This window comes from Tilletiopsis washingtonensis, assembly GCF_003144115.1.
Source record: "Tilletiopsis washingtonensis strain MCA 4186 unplaced genomic scaffold FA09scaffold_18, whole genome shotgun sequence".
NCBI classification, from domain to species: domain Eukaryota; kingdom Fungi; phylum Basidiomycota; class Exobasidiomycetes; order Entylomatales; genus Tilletiopsis; species Tilletiopsis washingtonensis.
Genome location: NW_020312015.1, coordinates 62,463 through 78,648, shown reverse-complemented (window position 1 = coordinate 78,648; position 16,186 = coordinate 62,463). Strand labels below are relative to the sequence as shown.

The window sequence follows — 16,186 nt, the reverse complement described above, 5'->3', positions numbered from 1 at the left end:
TAAAGGTCGCTGCCGTGCCTCGCGGTCCTTCCTTCTTGCCCTCATCCACCTCCTCCACTCCTCCTCCTCTCCCGCGCTCCCCACCATGTCGCAGTCCGCCAGCAAGCAGTACCGCGTCGCCGTCATCCCCGGCGACGGCATCGGGCGCGAGGTGGTGCCGGCGGCCCTGCGCGTGCTGGCCGCCGCCGCCAAGCGCTTCAGCTTCGCCCTCGCGACGTCCGACTTTGACTTTGCTTCGTGCGACTAGTGCGTGCTCTCGTCTCACCTGCCACCTCGCCCTGGCTGAAAGCGCTGCCTTTCGGCTTGCAGCTACGACAAGCACGGCAGCATGATGCCGGCCGACTGGGAGAAGCAGCTGCGCCCCTTCGACGCCATCTTCTTCGGCGCCGTCGGCGATCCGCGCCGCATGCCCGACCACGTCTCGCTGTGGGGCAGCCTGCTGCAGATGCGCCGCACGTTCGACCTGTACTGCAACGTGCGTTCCTCGCTCCCTGCTAGGCAGGTCCGATCTGTGCGGCTGACAGCGAACGCCGCAGCTGAGGGGCACTCGCCTCATCCCTGGCGTGCCGTGCCCGCTGCGCGACCCGGGCAAGATCGACATGGTCATCGTGCGCGAGAACACGGAGGGCGAGTACACTGAGATGTGAGTACGCCCAGACGCCCACAGAGCTGTGCCAGTCTGGCTCACACCATCTCTGCGCCTTCGCAGGGGCGGCAAGCTGTTCCACGGTAAGTGCACAGGCAGGACTGGCTCGGAGCTGGGCAGTGCTGATAGGCCTTGCTCGGTGCAGACACGGACCGCGAGATGGTGGTGCAGGAGACAGTCATGACGCGCCAAGGTGTCGACGTGAGTCCGGCACTGCCTCCTCTCCTCTACCGCCGCTCATCCTCTGCGCAGCGCATTCTCGAGTATGCCTTCACGCTCGCCGCCTCTCGCCCGGCCAAGCATCTCACGTCAGCGACCAAGTCCAACGGCATCGCATTGACGATGCCCTACTGGGACTCGCGCGTCGCCGCCATGAGTGCGCGCTTTCCAGACGTGCGCGTCGACAGCATGCACATCGATGCGCTGTGCGCTGCGTTCGTCTCAAGACCCGCTTCGTTCGACGTCGTGGTGGGAAGCAATCTGTTCGGCGACATCCTGTCCGACCTGGCGGTGCGTGGCGTGGAGGTGCGGCCAGGCGAGGAGGCGCTGACGCGACAAATTCCGCCCGCAGCCGGCGCTGACGGGCTCCCTTGGCCTGGCTGCCTCGGGCAACATCGACCCGACGCGCCGCAGTCCCAGTGTCTTCGAGGCAGTGCACGGCTCGGCGCTCGACATTGCGGTGCGTCTGCGCCGCTGCTGTCCAAGCACTACAGAAAGGCTGACGCACTTCTCGCTTGCAGGGCAAGAACGTGGCGAACCCCGTGGGGCAGATCGAGGCGGGCGCTCTGATGCTGCGGCATCTCGGCGAAGAGGCAGCAGCAGATGCGATCTCCAAGGCAGTCGACGCCGTGCTGGGCCGTGGAGACGCGGCCGAGCTGACGCGCGACCTGGGAGGAAAGGGCTCGACGACGAGCTTGGCGGAGGCGGTCGAGAAGGAGCTGCTGAGCGCCTGAGGAGCGGTGCTGGAGCTAGCGTGGCTCGATGTAGAAATGCAACTCGATATAGAACACCTCGCGAGTGAAAGGGCTCGACGAATGTCCGGCGCGAAAGCTCGCTGTATGTAGCTCGAGTGTGCGGGCTCGTCGTCGCTTGTAGCACCCGCAACGATGCTGAGTGAAGATGTAGCATCGTGCGCTTCTCGAGGCTCGATGAGCGCTCGCGGACGTTCACTGCGCCGTTGGTGCGCCGGCGAGCGGCAAGCAGGCTGGGGAGAGGAAGCGACATGCTCGCCTCGCCCTCATGGCGCGGTGCCAGTGCTCTTCGGCAGCGTCCCTTCCAAGCTGGGCTCTACATCGGCCACCGCATCGGCGAACTCCTCCTCCTCATCGCTCGCCTCTCTCGGCGCATCCTCTGCGCCCCAGCCCGCGGCACGCGGCGCCTGCAGTGCTGCCGTTGCAGCGCGCAATGCTTCTGCCGCCGAGCCTCGGCCTGTGCCGAGCACGTCGGTGCCGCGCAGCTGCTGCGAGAGACGCTTGTTGTGCGTCGGGCGCGTGGGCGCAGGGCCCGACGTCTGTGTGGGCGTTGATGCGCCAGAGACAGCTGCACTGGGCGTGGAGGGGGCGGGCGTCGCCGGCTTGGAAGAGGCAGGACTGGCAGAAGCCCAGCGAGCTCGTCGCGCCGCCTCTTCGTCGCGCAGCAGGTCGGTGTCCTTGAGTGCGCCGTCGAGCGTGCGTGTGCCGAATGAAGGGCGCGGTCGTGTGAGCGCCGATGGAGGCAGCTCCGCGGCGCGAGCAGCAGCAGCTCCTTCGTCGTCGTCGCGTAGAAGCATGGCGCCGAGCAGCGCAGACAGCCCACCAGCTTTGCGAGGCGAAGGGGCGGGCGTAGCTGCTGCGCTGCTGCTGCCGCTAGCTGTGGCAGCGGCAGATGTGGCTGAGGGCGCAGGCCGGGGTGCGACGAGATGGAAAGACGCAGGCAGGTCTTCGGAGAAGAAGCTCTCGAGCACGGGCGAGGAGAGCGCCAGCAGCCGGAAGGTGGCCAGCGGCAGGAACGGCGGCGAGGGCGGACGAGCGGGTGGCGAAGCTGCCTGCTGCTGCGACGAGGATGCGCCTGCTTCAGCGCTGCCCGAGGCCTCGCTGCTGCCCAAGGCAGGCTCCGACGCCATGGCCGCGGCTGGCGTGGCGCGGCGCAGCGCCTCTCGCCAGCTGGCTCAGCGAGTGCGGGAAAGCGCGATGATGGCGGGGCGCACTATGAGAGACCGAGCGTTGCCAGAGGTGCGAGCAGCGGTGTGAGAGCGGTGGTGTGGAGAGACAGGATGCGAAGGAGCAGGCGAGTGTGGAGAAGGAAGCAGTGCCAGCAGCGCGCGCGCGGCGGGGCGAATAACACGCGCTGGCGGGCGCATACAATCCCCCCGCTGGCGCATTACATTTCAAGCGTGGGAGTACCAGATTCGGTCACCGCCGGTGCTGCATGCGGAGAGCGCGCCGCGCGCGCGCGCAGCGCCGCGCCGCACGGCGGCGCTTGCGGCCGTTTGCTGTTGCGCCTCTCGCTTTCGTGCCGCGGCACGGCGGCCGAGCGAGCCGTGCCGAGCCGCTCCACATCACGCGGGCGCATCTTCGCCCGCGAAAGGGGCCGGCGTCCTTGAGACTCGGCACCTCCTGGCACAGATGAAGCTGCCTCTCGACCACCACAACACGTAGCATACGCAAGCACACGCATCCGCAGCGAGCACTTGGCGCTGTCTCGCACATCGCATCGGAACCGCAACCGCGTCAAGGCGGCACACGGGTGGCGCGCTCCCTCTTTCGAGTGCTCGTCCGGCCGTGGCGGCGCAGACGCGTCCGGCATGCCCTCGACCTCATCTGAAGTCGAGACGCTCGGCGCTTCCGAGCGCGGCGCCGATGCGCATTTGGAGAAGTCCACTGCACCACCGCAGCCTGTCGCCACCGATGCCGCCGCGCCGCCCGACGTGCCCGACGGCGGGCTGCGTGCCTGGACCGTCGTGGCGGGCGCGACGCTCACGCTCTTCTCGAGCTTCGGCGTCGTGAACAGCTACGGCGTCTTCCAGAGCTACTACAACACCAGCCGGCTCACGCAGGAAGGCGAGAGCGTGCTGGCGCTGCTGGGCGCGATCCAGCTCGCGTGTCTCTACGGCCTCGGCCCGCTCATCGGCAAGATCTTCGACTCGTATGGCTGCAGCGTGCGTCTCGACGTGAGCGAGGGAGGTGGAGAGATGCTGAAAGCTCACTCACTCTCCAGATCCTGATGCCGCTCGGCAGCCTCCTCATCGTCTTCTCGCTCATGATGCTGTCGATCTGCCAGCCTGACCAGCTGTATCAGTACTTCCTGAGCCAGGCCGTGCTGTTCGGCATCGGCTGCGCCATGGTCTTTACGCCTGCGCTGGCCATCTTGGGCCACTGGTTCCGGCATCGTCGGGGCCTTGCGCTCGGCATTGTGGCCGGCGGCTCCTCGCTCGGCGGCGTCATCTACCCGATCACGCTGCAGCGCCTGCTGCCTCGCATCGGCTTCGGCTGGGCTGTGCGCACAATGGCGTTCATCGACCTGGCCTGCCTCGCATTCGCATGCGCCACCATGCGCACGCGACTGCCTCTCCGTCGCCAGCCTGCCAAGTCGTTCCTCAAGTTCATCGATGTCGGCGGCTTCCGCGATGCCCGCTTCTGTCTAGCGACCGCGCTCGCGTTCTTCATGTTCTACGGTCTGTTCATTACTTCCCATACACCTGTCTGCGTTTGTTCATCTCAAATCCCTCACAGCGCTTTTCATTCCTTACTTCTTCATCAAGCAATACGCCGAGCTGCAAGGCATGCGGCCGGGCCTGTCGCAGTACCTGCTGCCGATCATCAACGCCACTGGCATCCCCTCGCGCATCCTGCCCGGTCTGCTGGCGGACCGCATCGGCGTGCTCAACCTGCTCATCCCGATGGTGCTCGGCTCCGGCGTCCTCGTGCTCGCCCTCTGGCTGCCGGCGCGCGGCGATGCGGCCATCATCTGCTTTGCCGCATTCTACGGCTTGCTGAGCGGTAAGTGACACGATTCCACTACGCTGCCTCGCTCCACTGCTGACCACGGCTATTGCTCAGGCGGCTTCGTCTCGCTCCTGCCTGCCTACATTGCGCGCATCTCGCCGCAGAGCATCTACGGCGCGCGCCTCGGCAGCGTGTACGCCTTTGTCGCGATTGCCAACCTCGTCGGCACGCCCACGGCCGGCGCCTTTGTCAAGGCCAAGACGCAGGAGGGCTTTGCGCGCCTCATCGGTTTCACGGGCGCCCTCGTCATCGGCGGCGGCTGCTTCGGCGCCGTGGCGTGGTGGCTGGAATACCGGAAAGCGAAGCGGGAGGCGCGAGAGAAGGGCGTGGAGTGGAGATGGTACACGTGAGCAGCGAGACGACTCTTCGGCCCGATCGACAGCTGATGGTCGCTTCTCTTCTCGCAGCATCCCGAAGATCTAGACCGCTTAGACCGCACGCCACGGCACGGCACAGCCCCTGGCTCATCTGCTCCACCTAATCTCAATCATCCCTAGCATGACGTGCGCGCGAAGTCCGAGCGGCCGCCGGGCCAGACCACCATCACGGAACGACATGCCGAAGTGTGCGAAGCTTGGCCGCTCTAATAGTGCTCGGAGAGCGTCCGTTGAGGTGCTTGCTGTGGATGAGAGGCAAGCGGGAGAGGAGCAGGTGGGACGCGTGCGCTCTTCTCTTTGTGCGCGCCTCGCGGGTCCAGATCAGGGCCTCTGGGCTGACCCACGCTGCGCGACAACGCATCGGCGATGCGGCCTATCGCTGCGCGCGGGTGCTGCAAGCTGCGTGCTGAGGCTGCCCGAGCGGCCGGCTCCGCCCATCAGGGCCCAGCCACCTGCGCAGTCCCACATCCGCTGCTGCACGGCGCTGTCGCAGCTGCATGCAGCGGGCGCGGCGATGCGGCGGCGAGAAGAAACGCGTGGGGCTGCAGGCTGGGCAACGCGGCTCAGGAGGCGGCCGCGGTGCGAGACGGGCCAGGTGCCGGCGTCCGGTGGGCCCACGCTGATACGCCGCTTGTGCCGGCGCGCGTGCCGCCATCTATGGCGGCGCTGCTGCTGCTGCGTCTGTGGTGACAGGCGCACGCTTGGCTGCTGCACGGGCGCTCGGCATCCCGCGCCGCGCGCGCGCGCACGCGTCCCTGGCGTGATGGAGGCGTGCTGGCGGCGGCCCCTGCCCCACTCGCTGCCGATCTTCCAGCCTCAGCTCCTCCATCCCTTCCTTCCCACCTCACACGCACGCGTCGCCAGGCTGCAGCCAGCATCGACGAGCCTCGCACCTCTCTCACCCTCTCACCCTCACAGCCGCCGCCGCATCGGCTGCCCTCGCGCCTCCAGCAGCACCGCCACACGCGTCCTTGTCCTCCAACGCGCAGCAGCGCGTAGCCCCGCACCGCCGCTCCGTGCCCTTCGCCGCACCGCCGCTCCGTGCCCTTCGCCGCACCGCCGCTCCTCCGCATTTCGCAGCACCGCAGCTGAGAGCACGGCTCTCCTTGAGCACCCTCGCACTCGACCAGCCCGCCTGCCGACGCGTCACGCCTGCTCCCGCACGCCATGGCCACCGTGGCCCCACGCACGCGCGGCCCGACGCGCAGTCCGCAGCGCCAGACGGGCTTCTGCGTGCCCGCCGTGGCACAGACAGGCCTGTCTGGCAGCGCCGCGGACGGCGACACAGACATGGACGACCAGAGTGGCGAGCAGGTGCGTGCCGCCAAGGCGAGCTGTCAGCGATGCACTGCTCGCCGCCTTGCTGCGACGCAGCACCGCTTCGCCTCGCGCGCTGACACGCCTTTCTCAGCCGCGGCAGCAGCCCATGGCCATTCCCAAGCTGGCCGCCAGCCCGCCTGCAGGCGCCGCATCGCTGCCGGCCAGCTCGCACTCGCCTGCCGAGCTGCCCACGCCGCCCGACGGCGTCAGCCTGGCCCCCGGCTCGCGCGGTCTCGCGGCGCCCGTGGGCGCGGCGCGTGCTGTGCCCAGCAAGCCCGGCACCACTCCCACACTCGGCTCCTTCTCTCACACGCCCGGCAGCGTGGGCGGCGCGTCATCCTCGGGCGCCGGCTCCTGGGACGCTCGGCGCACCTCCGCGCAGCACCTCTTTGGCCTCTCTGCCTCGTCGCGCAGCAGTGCCGCCAGCAACAGTGGCGCCCGCCTGCAGCCCTATCTCTCCACCTCGTACCGCACCAGCGCCGAGCGCGGCGGCGACATTGACGACGATGACGACGACGACGACTCTGTCACCGACGACATGGAGATGGACGAGGCAGACGACGTCTTTGGCTGGTCGCCGCGCGGCGTCTCGGGCGCCTCGCCCTCGGTCACTGGCGGCGCGGCCTCGGAGCGACTGCAGGCGACGCGCTACACGTCTGCGACGCCGGCACCTCTGGGCGATGCCGACGACTCAGCAGGCGTGTTCAGCTTCTCCAGTCCCTGCTTCGAGGCGCGCAGCCTCGAGAATGGCGACGGCGACGTGGACAGTCTGGCGCCTCCTACGCCGCCCTCGCCGCCGCTGCCGCCGTCGAATGGCAGCGGTGCCTCGAGCGCAGCGCGGCTCTCGGCCAACGCCGCGCGCGCCCGTCGCCTCATGAGTCCCGGATGGACGGCCGCGACGCTCTCGCGCATGACGCTCGGCAGTTCCGAGGTCTCGTCGTCTCCCAACGGCAGTGGTGCCGGCCCCTCGAGACCCTCGCGCCCACCGCTCAGTGGCTCGTCGGCCTCGGCATTCGCTGTGCAGTCTCGCTCGCTGCCCTCCTCGGCCGGCGGTCCGCTTACGGCAGCGCAGCAAAGGCGTCTGAGCTTTGGTCGGCGTCCGCCACCGCCGCTGGCGAGCAACAGCTACTCGTACACGCAGGCCGCCAATGGCAGTGCCTCGCCTGCCTCGTCCGGCCTCTACGTGTCGCGTGCGGCTGCCGCGTCGGCGTCTCGCTCGCGCTCGCGCTCGAGACAGCGAACCGTCATGCCCGAGGGCACGCCGCGACTCTCATCGTCTGCTGCCCTCGAGGGCGAGGTGGATGACGACGAGACGGACGATGAGATGCTACTGGACGATGCAGACGGCGGCGGAGGCGGCGCATATGGGCTTGCCAGCCAGGCCACGATCCGAGGTCGTCGCGCGCCCAGTGTCGATGCGTCACCCAACGGCAATGGCGCCTCTGCGCTCTCTGCACGTCTCATGCCGCCGCATACGCCTCAGCAAGCAGCGCCGTGGACGCCGCAGCCGACCACGACGATGTCTGCCTCCTTCGAGCGAGCGTACGCACACATGGCGCCTGGCGGCTCGGCGCTCGCGCGCGGCTATAGCTCGGAACGCCACCACTACAGCCACGGTCATCATGCGCCTAGTGCGGGCGCGCATGCTCTCGCGCTCAGCAGGCATCATCCCTACGCGACCAGTCCGGGCGGCGCGGGCAGCCCATTGACAGTCGGTGGCTTTGCAGCATACTCGCCGAGCGGTGCGGCGGGTGCCAGACCCATCAACCGACGAGGCAGCAGCCAGCAGCCCAGCTCTGCGGGCTTCGTAGGTACGCCGCCTGCCTCGTCGCTCGGCGCTGGCACGCCAGGCTCGAGTCTGTATGGCGCATCACCACGCATCGTCAGCACGGGCACCGGACCGCCGCTATATGCCTTTGGCGATGAGGCGTCGCGCGCCGCAGCAGTGGCAGGCGGTGCCTTCTCGCCTCCTGCCGCGGCTGCTACGAGCTCGACGCCCTCGCGCTCTCTCCTGTCCACGTCTGCCAGCTCGCGCGGCTCAGCAAACAGCAGCCAGCCCCGGCGCGCTGCTCGTAAGTCGCGCGGTGGCGCCGAGTCCGACGATGAGAGCACGGCGCCCGAGACGGCCAGCACCACGCCAGCGACTGGCTCCTCGGTGCCTCGCAGCTCTGCACCTGTCGCCGCATCCAACACGACGTCGGTGGCCGGCGAGAACCCGGAGATGACGCAAGTCAACGCCATCCGCGAGCGGCTCGGAGGCGCCGCCAACTGCAGTGCCTTCATCTCGAAGCTCTGGTACCTCATGTGCCACCCCGAGCTCTATGCGCAGTACATCCGCTGGAGCGAGGCGGGCGACTCGATCATTCTCTTCTCGGACACGGACGTGGCGAATGAGTTTGCCGCCGAGGTGCTGCCGCGCCTCTTCAAGCACGGGAACAACGCCAGCTTTGTCCGACAGCTCAACGTGAGTCGAAGAGGAGATGAGGGGGGCGAGATGCATCGACGTGCTGACACAAGCCGCCTTCGCAGCTGTACGGCTTCCAGCGCGTGCCCTCTTCTCGCCTTCTCGATGCAGCCGAGCAGAAGGCAGCCAAGCGCCCCGGCGGGCTGCGCGGCGTCTCGGGCATCTCGACGGCGCTGCAGCTCTACGGCCCGCACTCGTCGTTTGCGCATCCGCGCTTCCTCAAGGACGAGGAGCAGCGCCTGCCGAGCATGAAGCCGCGCTCCAGCAAGAAGCCAAAGAAGGGCGCTGCTGCTGCTGCGCCTGCGGCTGCTGTCGAGGCGGATACGAGTGCCGTCGTCGAGTCGGACGATGACGACGACTTGGCCCTGTGAACTCCTTTCGCGCTCGCCTTACCTTCCTTTCTCCGCTCCTGGATACCCGTGCCTCTGCCACACGTGCCCGCCGCCCCGCTGTATATCCGCCTCCTCTCTCTGCATCCAGTCACCTGTTCCGGCCCCACGCTGCTCCCTCTCTCTGCTTTCCCGAGCCTTCCAGCGTCCAGAGTGGCCCGGCAATGACAGCATCCTCACGAACAGCTGCGTCAAGGTGATCGCGCATCGATTGAGGCGAGAATGGTCATAAGGGCAGACGGGTCGCGAGCACGGACATATGTGGTCGTGACGAGAGTATGAACGCAGCTGGGAGGAGGACAGGGCACGCGAGCGCATGCTCGGGCCTAGGCCTTGTGCTCCGCGGCGCTTCTGTTGAGCGGCAAAGACGCACGATCAGCGCCTGACTCGGAACAGTGCGCGACAGGCAACTCACGCATCGAAGAGCGTGTTGGGCGCGCCGCCGGCCGCTGCCGCGCTGTCGCCGCCGACGTGGTATGGCGCCGAGACGGGCTCTGTCCGAGGGAGAGGCGCATGAAGGAGCGTTGCATCAGCTCAAGTGCTTCTGCGGCTGGTGTGCGAGCGACTCACGCGTCTGGCCTGGCTGGCCCGTGGGGATGTAGGCCTGCTGCGGCAGCCCCGTCTCGTCGATGGCCTCTGCTGCCTCGACGACTTCGTACATCTATTCGAAGGCAGTCAGCATGTTGACTATGTCTTGCGTAGTCGCGCAGCGACTCACAGCCGAAGCAGCCTCGGGTGCCGGGACCTTGCCGGCCAGCAGGTCGGCTGCGGGCACTGGCGAGCCGTAGAACTCGCGGTTGGCTGCGATTCGCAAGGGCGAGGGGAAGGCCCAGTCAGCACGAGGCGATCAGGACGAGAGCCTTCCGTCTCGCCGCCTCTGGGAGATGGAGGCAGCTTGGCGCAAAGAGCAAGAGCACACGCACCATCCTTGCGCTCCACGAGGACGGAGCCGTCGAGGCTGATGCCTGCGTAGAGGCTGTGGCGCGATGCACTGCAGTCAGCGTCGCCGAGAGACGAGCAGCGGAACGGCTAGGACGCACCCCTTGCTGCGCGAGTAGCTGAACATCGGTGCGCTATCGGCGGCCAGACAAGATGTATGTCAGCTCGACAGCCGCTGACCTCGAGACGTGCGACTCACGGGTGTGCCAGTGCCGCCTGAGCGCCTGCGCCCACGCCAATCGGTCCAGCAGCCGCGCTCATGTTTCCACCAATCGTCAAGTTGCCTGCGAGAGCGAAGGAACGCACGGCATCCTCGCTGTTCATGACGACGACAAAGTCACTGATCTCGGCGCCGATCTGCAGACCGAAGCCGGCGCCGCCGGTCGCGATGCACGAAGGCGCGGACCAGCTGCCATCCGGGAGACGTGCGACCACGACGCCGGAGCCGGCACGACCGGACCAGACGAAGCCCTGTTGTGCGACTCGCGTGAGCATTAAAGCGGGCTGTGGTCAGGGCAGACTGGGCATACGCACAGCCTTGACGACGCTGAAGACTGCCAGGCCTGCAAGCGGGAAGCGGCATCAGATGCGTGCGTGCATCGCCGCGCCTCGGCGTGAGCAGGTCTACACACCCTTGGCATTCTGCAGCACAGCCTTGGGAATGGAGTTGAGCGCCGAGTCGGGGTGGTCCGGGTTTGCTGGGGAGCAGAGTATCGGCGTCAGCTCGGCTGCCGCGAGGCGGAGATCGCACGAGCAATGCGCAACTCACCGACGAAAGCCTGCAGGATCTTTGCGGCCTTTTCGCACTCTTTTGGCAGGCTGTGTGGAGTAAAAATGGCATGAGCAGTGCTTCGTGCTGCATGGGTCCCTGAGCCACACCGACGCCGCTTTCGCGTTCATTTCCGCAGTCCGTGGCCACTGCCGTCTCTCTCGCCCAGCTGGCGGACTGTGAGCGGTCCGGCGGCCGACTGTCGTCTCGGCCGCGAGAGCGCTGCACCACAACTCCTGCTGCTCTGCCCGCGCATCGCTGCTCCCTCTCCTTTCCGCCTCGACTGTCTGCCCGCATCATCTGGTGGCCGCCACTGTCGCCTCTAGTCAGGCCGGAGTGGAGCGCCGGGACCTCTGGCTGCACGCATGACAGCCTACTCTCCCTGCATGACCGGTCCACCCTGGTAGCTTTGCCCCTCTCTGCTCCGCGTGCCGCGCCGAGAGCAAGGCGCTTGTACTCACGAGAAGCCCGCCTGTGCCAGCTTGGCCTGCTCGTTGATCTGGCGGCCCGTGTTCTGGGCAAAGGCCGTTGCCTGTGCGACGCATCAGTCAGCTGGCCGCTCCGTAGACGTGAGAGTGCAGCGACAGGCTCGAAGTGGAGCTCCCAGGCTTCGCGCCTCCTCAGGTGGCCCTTTGAATCTAGCGGTGCTCGCCGCCCGCCTGAGTTCTCAACACTCGGAGCTCAGATCTCAGCCCGCCCGCCGCGCTGCTTGATGCTCGGCTCTGGACTAGTCCGGCGGAAGCAGACGAGCAGCGGAGCGTCGCTGAGCCACTGGCTGCGCCGCGCCGCGCTGCGCCTGTGCATCGCCCCGGATCACAGCGCATGGGCCGCCGACGCACCTGCACGCCGACCTTGGAGGCGGCCTCCTGGAACTTGGCGAGGTAGTTGTTCATCGTGCCGAGCAGGTGAGTGGATGGAGCTGAGAGGTGGTGGTGGAAGCGAGCCAAGCCATCGGGCTCGGCGGCGCTTGCATCGGCACGGACCGCCGAGCCGCAAGCGCCGCGGCCGCGCGCGACGTCATGCAGGCCGCCCGCGAGGACAGCGTGGGAACAGCACATGCTGGCGCCGAAGCGCTCAGGGGCGGCCTGTGCTCCGCCTCTCTCACCTCTCATCTCTTCAACGCTCGCAAGGCCCAGTCTGCCAGGCACAAGCTTGCACGGCAACTTCGGGACATGCGAACTCGCTAGCTGGTCCGCCGCACCTCTCAGCTCAGCGCGCCATGGGCCAGACACATGCTTCCTGGCTCGCTGAGCCGCACAACGCTCGGACCAAGCGCTCGCGGCTCTCCTACTTTCTCTCTGCGCTGCTGCTCTTCCTCGCTCTGCTCTGTCTCTTCCACCAACTGCCAGTGCCCAGTCCTCTCTTCCTAGTTTCTCCCGCATCTGCGCCGCTCTTCGATCTGCAAGGCCATAGAGGCGCACGTGGCCTCGCGCCCGAGAGCACGCTCTTTGCCTTCGCAGCCGGCCTCAAGGCGGGCGTCACGACGCTGGAGCTCGACGTCACGCTCGCTGCTGACGGGACGCCATTCGTCTGGCATGACGAGAGGGCGCTGGATAGCAAGTGCAGTGGTGATGCAGTCGGCAAACGACTCGAGGACCTGACGTACGCCGAGGTGAGGTCTCTGCTTGCCGCCGCAGTCATTTACTGACGTCTCTGCCAGATCAAGGCGCTCGACTGCGGCAAGACGCTGCCTGAGTTTCCTCGACAAGTTGCACATCCAGGCGCTCGCATTCAGACGCTGGATCAAGTGCTGCAGTTTGGCCTCTGCGTCGCGCCCAAAGGAGGACTGCAGTGGAACGTGGAGAGTAAGGTGCAGCCGCCTGGATACAACAGCGTGAGTAGACCCGCTCAGCGCGAAGGAGACGATGCTGATAGGCAGGCGGATGGACAGACGTTCAGCGCGGAGAAGTACACGCAGGTGATTCTCGACACTCTCAAGCGGCACGACGTGATCGATCGCGTCATCTTCCAGTGCGTAACCCTCTCTACTCTCTCTCGCTCTCTCTTCTAAGCTCTCGCTACAGGTCCTTCTACTGGCGCACCCTCCATCTTTCAAAACTCTCCACACCCTCGCTGTGCACCTCAGCGCTCATCGCGCCTTTCATCCACACGCTCCCAGCCGACAAAGCCTCGCTCTGGCTCGACGGCCACACTCTCGATGCGCAGCCCGGCAATACGACCTCTCTGCGCGTTGCTCAAGCCGCCGCTTCTCTGGGCGCCGACATCGTCTCGCCCTTGCATGGCGCGCCCGGCGAGTCCGGCGACGCAGCATATGTCCCCTTCACGGACGCGCAAATGACGCACGAAGCGCATCGGCTAGGCGTGCACGTGCTGCCTTGGACCGTCAACGCCGTGCTGACCGCCGACCGAATGCACGACGTGGGCGCAGAGGGCATCATCACGGACTTTCCGGATGAGATGCATGCGTGGGCGGTAGAGAAGGGCGTGAGAGTACCGCCACGACGCAGCGAGAGAAGAGTGGAGAAGTGTTTGAGAGAGGCACTGGCTAGAGATAGGCCATAGCGCGTCGAGAGTGGCATGAAATGATGCAGTTCCTCCTCCTGGTAACAAGTGTGTGCGAAACGAACGAGCAGCGGGACAGCGAATGCCTGAGAGAGCCACGCCAAGCGAGTGCACAAGCTTCTAGGACTGCTTGTTGCTCTGCTTGCTCCGGCTCGCGGAGATCGGCCCGCCGAGCTGCTTGGGCTTGTGGATCTTGGAGCGGAAGTGCGGCACGAGCTTGCTGAGCGAGAGGCGGAAGTGCGGCTGCGAGGCGGAAGACAACGTCAGCATTGAACTGCGACCAAAGAGATATGCGCCTTCGACTCACCTTTCCCGTCGGCTTTCCCTTTCCATTCTCCTCCCTTGCCCAGAAGCCCAGGCCAAAGCACACGAAGAAGAAGAACTTGATGCGGCTGACGCGGAAGAAGAGGAAGGAGACAAGCCAGATGACGAGCTCGGTGTAGGTGAAGAACTCGAGGCCGCCGGCGGGCGCGTTCTGCTTGATGTAGCGGATGAGATCGACCCAGAGCCGCATGTCGCGCGGCACGGGCCGCGTGGAGGGCTCCATGAGGAAGAGAGCGAGGGCACGCGAGTAGATGCCTGGCGGGCGGACAGGTCAGCACCATCGCTGCGGCAGGACGACAGCCTGCAGCCGCTGCTCACCAATGTGCCAGTTGCCAATCGTGCCCACCGCATCCTTGAACGTCGAGTTGGTGCACAGCACGCTGCAGTCCTGCACGCTGAAGACCTGCAGGTACATGTTGGGGCGCTCGTAGTCCTCGGGGAAGAGATCCTTGGGCAGGAAGTCCATCGACGGTCTCTCGAAGCCGGCCGCAAGCACGATCACGTCGGCATCATAGTGGATCTTGCTGCCCTCATCGCCGCTCTTCTGCTCGCGTCTGCGCTTGTTGAACTCCACGCCGCCCTCCGTTAGCGTGACGACATCGCCGCGCACGTAGTCTGCCTTGCCCTGGCGGATGTGGTTGAGGCAGGAGGTGTTGACGATGGGCGTGCCCGTGAAGAAGCCATTGTGGTACGGCGCCATCTTCTGCTCCAGGTCGCGGTAGTGCAGCTTGCGCAGCAGGAACTCGGGAATGATGGAGAAGCGCGTCTGCCGCCCAAAGGGCTGCAGTGCCAGGAGCACATCGACGATCGTGACTGCCCACATGCGTCAGTGCTGCAGTGGACAAGGTTGCGGCGACAGACTCACAGCGAGGGATGATCCACTTGTCACTGCGCGCCAGGATGATGCTCTGCTTCGCCTTCTTCTCCACCGCAAGCTCCAGCGCCTCCACACCCGACGCGCCGCCGCCGATGATGAGCACCTTCTTGCCTGTCAGCTCGACGTCGTCGAGCTGGCTGGAGTGGACGATCTTGCCCTTGAACTTGTCCTGTCCGGGCAGCTGCAGCCACTTGGGCTTGCCGCACGTGCCGACGCTGACAATGATGCCGTCGTACACGACGCTGTCGTCGTTGTTGATGATCCAGCGTCCGTGTCCGCGCTCTTCGGGATCGCTGGAGCTGCGGTGCCGCGTGACGGAAGTGACCTTGGTCTGTCGCAAGGCATCAGCACAAGGCAGGACCAATCTCGGCCGGCGCCACTCACGTTGAAGTGCGTCTTCTCCTCGAGCTCATACGTCTCCCACACGCGCGTGACATTGTCGAGGATCTCTTGCTTCTTGGGATAGCCCTTGGTCCAGCGCACCAGCGGGTGGAAGCGGTACATGAGCGAGCTGATCTGCAGGCCCGAGCTGCTGTTGACGTTGGCCCAGATGCCGCCGAGGTTGGAGCGGTCGCCGGCCTCGAAGAGCGTCACGTCGAAGCCGTGCCCGACGAGATGGGCGGCGGACGAGACACCCGTGATGCCGGCGCCGATGACGGCGACGCGGCCGAGCGGCTTCTGGACGTGGGCGTGTGCGTGCGGCGGAAGCGGCGCGAAGAGCCAGGCGAGGATGAGCTGCATGCCCTGGTAGAGCAGCGAGACGAGGCCCAAGGGGTCGAGCGAGGAGAGCGCCATGGCGGGCGAAGGTGGGAGATGGTGGTGAGGAAGCAAAGCAGAGCAGCAAGAGAAGGCGGCCCAGACATCGCTCCAAGTCCGTCAGCGAAGGAAGCCGGCGTGCCGGGCGGCGCGCGCCGTGGACCCGACATCAGCGAGAGAGGCGCGCAGCAGCCAAGACACCGCGCCCGCTGCGTGCCGCTGGGCTGCCTGCATCGCGAACTCGCGAGGGCCAAGCCACAACAGCAATCGCATCGGCTCTGCAGCGAAGCATCAGCGTCAGCAGCGCAGAAGCCAGCTGCTCAGCCGCATGCTGCCGTCCGGCATGCTCAACGCCTCAGCGCTGAGCGTCTTCGAGCGGTGCAACGTGCCTCAGGGTCAAAGGCGCACGTCGTCCTCCACCTCGCTCAGCATGCAGCATGCCTCGTCAGCGGCCCGTCCTCTTGCTTCCGCCGCCTGGCTCCTCAATGCTCAGCGAGCCAGCAGCAGCCACCACGCCAGCCAGACGGCCATCGCCTCGCATACTGCAGAGCAACGGCATGCGCCAGACGCTGTCCGTCTCGCGCATGGGCTGCGCAAGCTGAAAGGGAGGAGGCATGCGGTGAGCAAAAGCTTGGCTTCGTGCCTGCGCTCTGACGTCGTGGCGCTGCGCCGCACGCGCCGCGGCGCGCGAGCCCGTCCAGCGTGTGAAATCCGTGGCGCAGGCAGCCGCAGAATGTTCGCGCGTGTGGCTGGGCACGGCTTCCTTCTCTGCAGCGCACAGCACGGCCCTCGCCCTCGCGGCGCCGGCGCTGCTGCCCG

General features: G+C 66.6%; 7 protein-coding genes across 7 annotated transcripts; 4 read left to right on the top strand and 3 right to left on the bottom strand.

Moving 5' to 3' along the window:
• Positions 1 to 85: 85 nt before the first annotated feature.
• FA09DRAFT_300219 (tartrate dehydrogenase) lies at positions 86 to 1,599 on the top strand (the record flags this gene model as incomplete). The annotated part of the gene is made up of 8 exons (XM_025740326.1): positions 86 to 246; positions 310 to 475; positions 537 to 643; positions 710 to 729; positions 792 to 847; positions 899 to 1,156; positions 1,218 to 1,325; positions 1,387 to 1,599. The coding sequence occupies 8 exons, from the start codon at positions 86 to 88 to the stop codon at positions 1,597 to 1,599; spliced, it is 1,089 nt and encodes a 362-aa protein (XP_025596444.1).
• A 284-nt stretch (positions 1,600 to 1,883) lies between these two features.
• On the bottom strand, positions 1,884 to 2,747 carry FA09DRAFT_340362 (hypothetical protein; the record flags this gene model as incomplete). The annotated part of the gene is made up of 1 exon (XM_025744313.1): positions 1,884 to 2,747. The coding sequence occupies one exon, from the start codon at positions 2,745 to 2,747 to the stop codon at positions 1,884 to 1,886; it is 864 nt and encodes a 287-aa protein (XP_025596443.1).
• A 681-nt stretch (positions 2,748 to 3,428) lies between these two features.
• Positions 3,429 to 4,979, top strand: FA09DRAFT_300403 (MFS general substrate transporter; the record flags this gene model as incomplete). Its single annotated transcript, XM_025740332.1, has 4 exons — positions 3,429 to 3,782; positions 3,842 to 4,298; positions 4,357 to 4,623; positions 4,684 to 4,979. 4 exons carry the CDS (start codon positions 3,429 to 3,431, stop codon positions 4,977 to 4,979), a joined length of 1,374 nt encoding a protein of 457 aa, XP_025596442.1.
• Positions 4,980 to 5,836: 857 nt separating this feature from the next.
• On the top strand, positions 5,837 to 9,365 carry FA09DRAFT_331416 (hypothetical protein). Its single transcript, XM_025743016.1, has 3 exons — positions 5,837 to 6,320; positions 6,418 to 8,790; positions 8,856 to 9,365. The coding sequence occupies exons 1-3, from the start codon at positions 6,174 to 6,176 to the stop codon at positions 9,159 to 9,161; spliced, it is 2,826 nt and encodes a 941-aa protein (XP_025596441.1). The 5' UTR covers positions 5,837 to 6,173; the 3' UTR covers positions 9,162 to 9,365.
• Positions 9,366 to 9,370: 5 nt separating this feature from the next.
• FA09DRAFT_331415 (DUF500-domain-containing protein) lies at positions 9,371 to 11,787 on the bottom strand. The gene is made up of 12 exons (XM_025743015.1): positions 11,727 to 11,787; positions 11,349 to 11,419; positions 10,888 to 10,937; positions 10,751 to 10,816; positions 10,653 to 10,681; positions 10,318 to 10,589; positions 10,220 to 10,252; positions 10,103 to 10,155; positions 9,898 to 9,980; positions 9,750 to 9,840; positions 9,595 to 9,673; positions 9,371 to 9,530 (listed from the first exon to the last, which is right to left on the bottom strand). The coding sequence occupies exons 1-12, from the start codon at positions 11,778 to 11,780 to the stop codon at positions 9,506 to 9,508; spliced, it is 906 nt and encodes a 301-aa protein (XP_025596440.1). The 5' UTR covers positions 11,781 to 11,787; the 3' UTR covers positions 9,371 to 9,505.
• Positions 11,788 to 11,992: 205 nt separating this feature from the next.
• FA09DRAFT_321277 (PLC-like phosphodiesterase) lies at positions 11,993 to 13,451 on the top strand. Its single transcript, XM_025741014.1, has 4 exons — positions 11,993 to 12,499; positions 12,548 to 12,721; positions 12,779 to 12,858; positions 12,912 to 13,451. The coding sequence occupies exons 1-4, from the start codon at positions 12,107 to 12,109 to the stop codon at positions 13,408 to 13,410; spliced, it is 1,146 nt and encodes a 381-aa protein (XP_025596439.1). The 5' UTR covers positions 11,993 to 12,106; the 3' UTR covers positions 13,411 to 13,451.
• Positions 13,452 to 13,470: 19 nt separating this feature from the next.
• FA09DRAFT_93516 (FAD/NAD(P)-binding domain-containing protein) lies at positions 13,471 to 15,550 on the bottom strand. Its single transcript, XM_025745908.1, has 5 exons — positions 14,996 to 15,550; positions 14,600 to 14,942; positions 14,053 to 14,547; positions 13,718 to 13,989; positions 13,471 to 13,653 (listed from the first exon to the last, which is right to left on the bottom strand). The coding sequence occupies exons 1-5, from the start codon at positions 15,404 to 15,406 to the stop codon at positions 13,531 to 13,533; spliced, it is 1,644 nt and encodes a 547-aa protein (XP_025596438.1). The 5' UTR covers positions 15,407 to 15,550; the 3' UTR covers positions 13,471 to 13,530.
• Positions 15,551 to 16,186: the final 636 nt, after the last annotated feature.

What these genes read in the sequence shown, in the direction of transcription:
- FA09DRAFT_331416 (XM_025743016.1), top strand. Translation starts at nt 6,174, where the DNA reads ATGGCCACCGTGGCCCCACGCACGCGCGGCCCGACGCGCAGTCCGCAG. An exon ending in ACGACCAGAGTGGCGAGCAG is followed by an intron (nt 6,321 to 6,417) that starts GTGCGTGCCGCC and finishes CGCCTTTCTCAG; the next exon opens with CCGCGGCAGCAGCCCATGGC. An exon ending in GCTTTGTCCGACAGCTCAAC is followed by an intron (nt 8,791 to 8,855) that starts GTGAGTCGAAGA and finishes CCGCCTTCGCAG; the next exon opens with CTGTACGGCTTCCAGCGCGT.
- FA09DRAFT_331415 (XM_025743015.1), bottom strand. Translation starts at nt 11,780, where the DNA reads ATGAACAACTACCTCGCCAAGTTCCAGGAGGCCGCCTCCAAGGTCGGC. An exon ending in CCTCGTGGAGCGCAAGGATG is followed by an intron (nt 9,981 to 10,102) that starts GTGCGTGTGCTC and finishes TGCGAATCGCAG; the next exon opens with CCAACCGCGAGTTCTACGGC. An exon ending in CCCAACACGCTCTTCGATGC is followed by an intron (nt 9,531 to 9,594) that starts GTGAGTTGCCTG and finishes GCCGCTCAACAG; the next exon opens with AAGCGCCGCGGAGCACAAGG.
- FA09DRAFT_321277 (XM_025741014.1), top strand. Translation starts at nt 12,107, where the DNA reads ATGGGCCAGACACATGCTTCCTGGCTCGCTGAGCCGCACAACGCTCGG. An exon ending in AGGACCTGACGTACGCCGAG is followed by an intron (nt 12,500 to 12,547) that starts GTGAGGTCTCTG and finishes CGTCTCTGCCAG; the next exon opens with ATCAAGGCGCTCGACTGCGG. An exon ending in AGCCGCCTGGATACAACAGC is followed by an intron (nt 12,722 to 12,778) that starts GTGAGTAGACCC and finishes GCGGATGGACAG; the next exon opens with ACGTTCAGCGCGGAGAAGTA.
- FA09DRAFT_93516 (XM_025745908.1), bottom strand. Translation starts at nt 15,406, where the DNA reads ATGGCGCTCTCCTCGCTCGACCCCTTGGGCCTCGTCTCGCTGCTCTAC. An exon ending in GATTGGCAACTGGCACATTG is followed by an intron (nt 13,990 to 14,052) that starts GTGAGCAGCGGC and finishes TCCGCCCGCCAG; the next exon opens with GCATCTACTCGCGTGCCCTC. An exon ending in AGGGAAAGCCGACGGGAAAG is followed by an intron (nt 13,654 to 13,717) that starts GTGAGTCGAAGG and finishes TCCGCCTCGCAG; the next exon opens with CCGCACTTCCGCCTCTCGCT.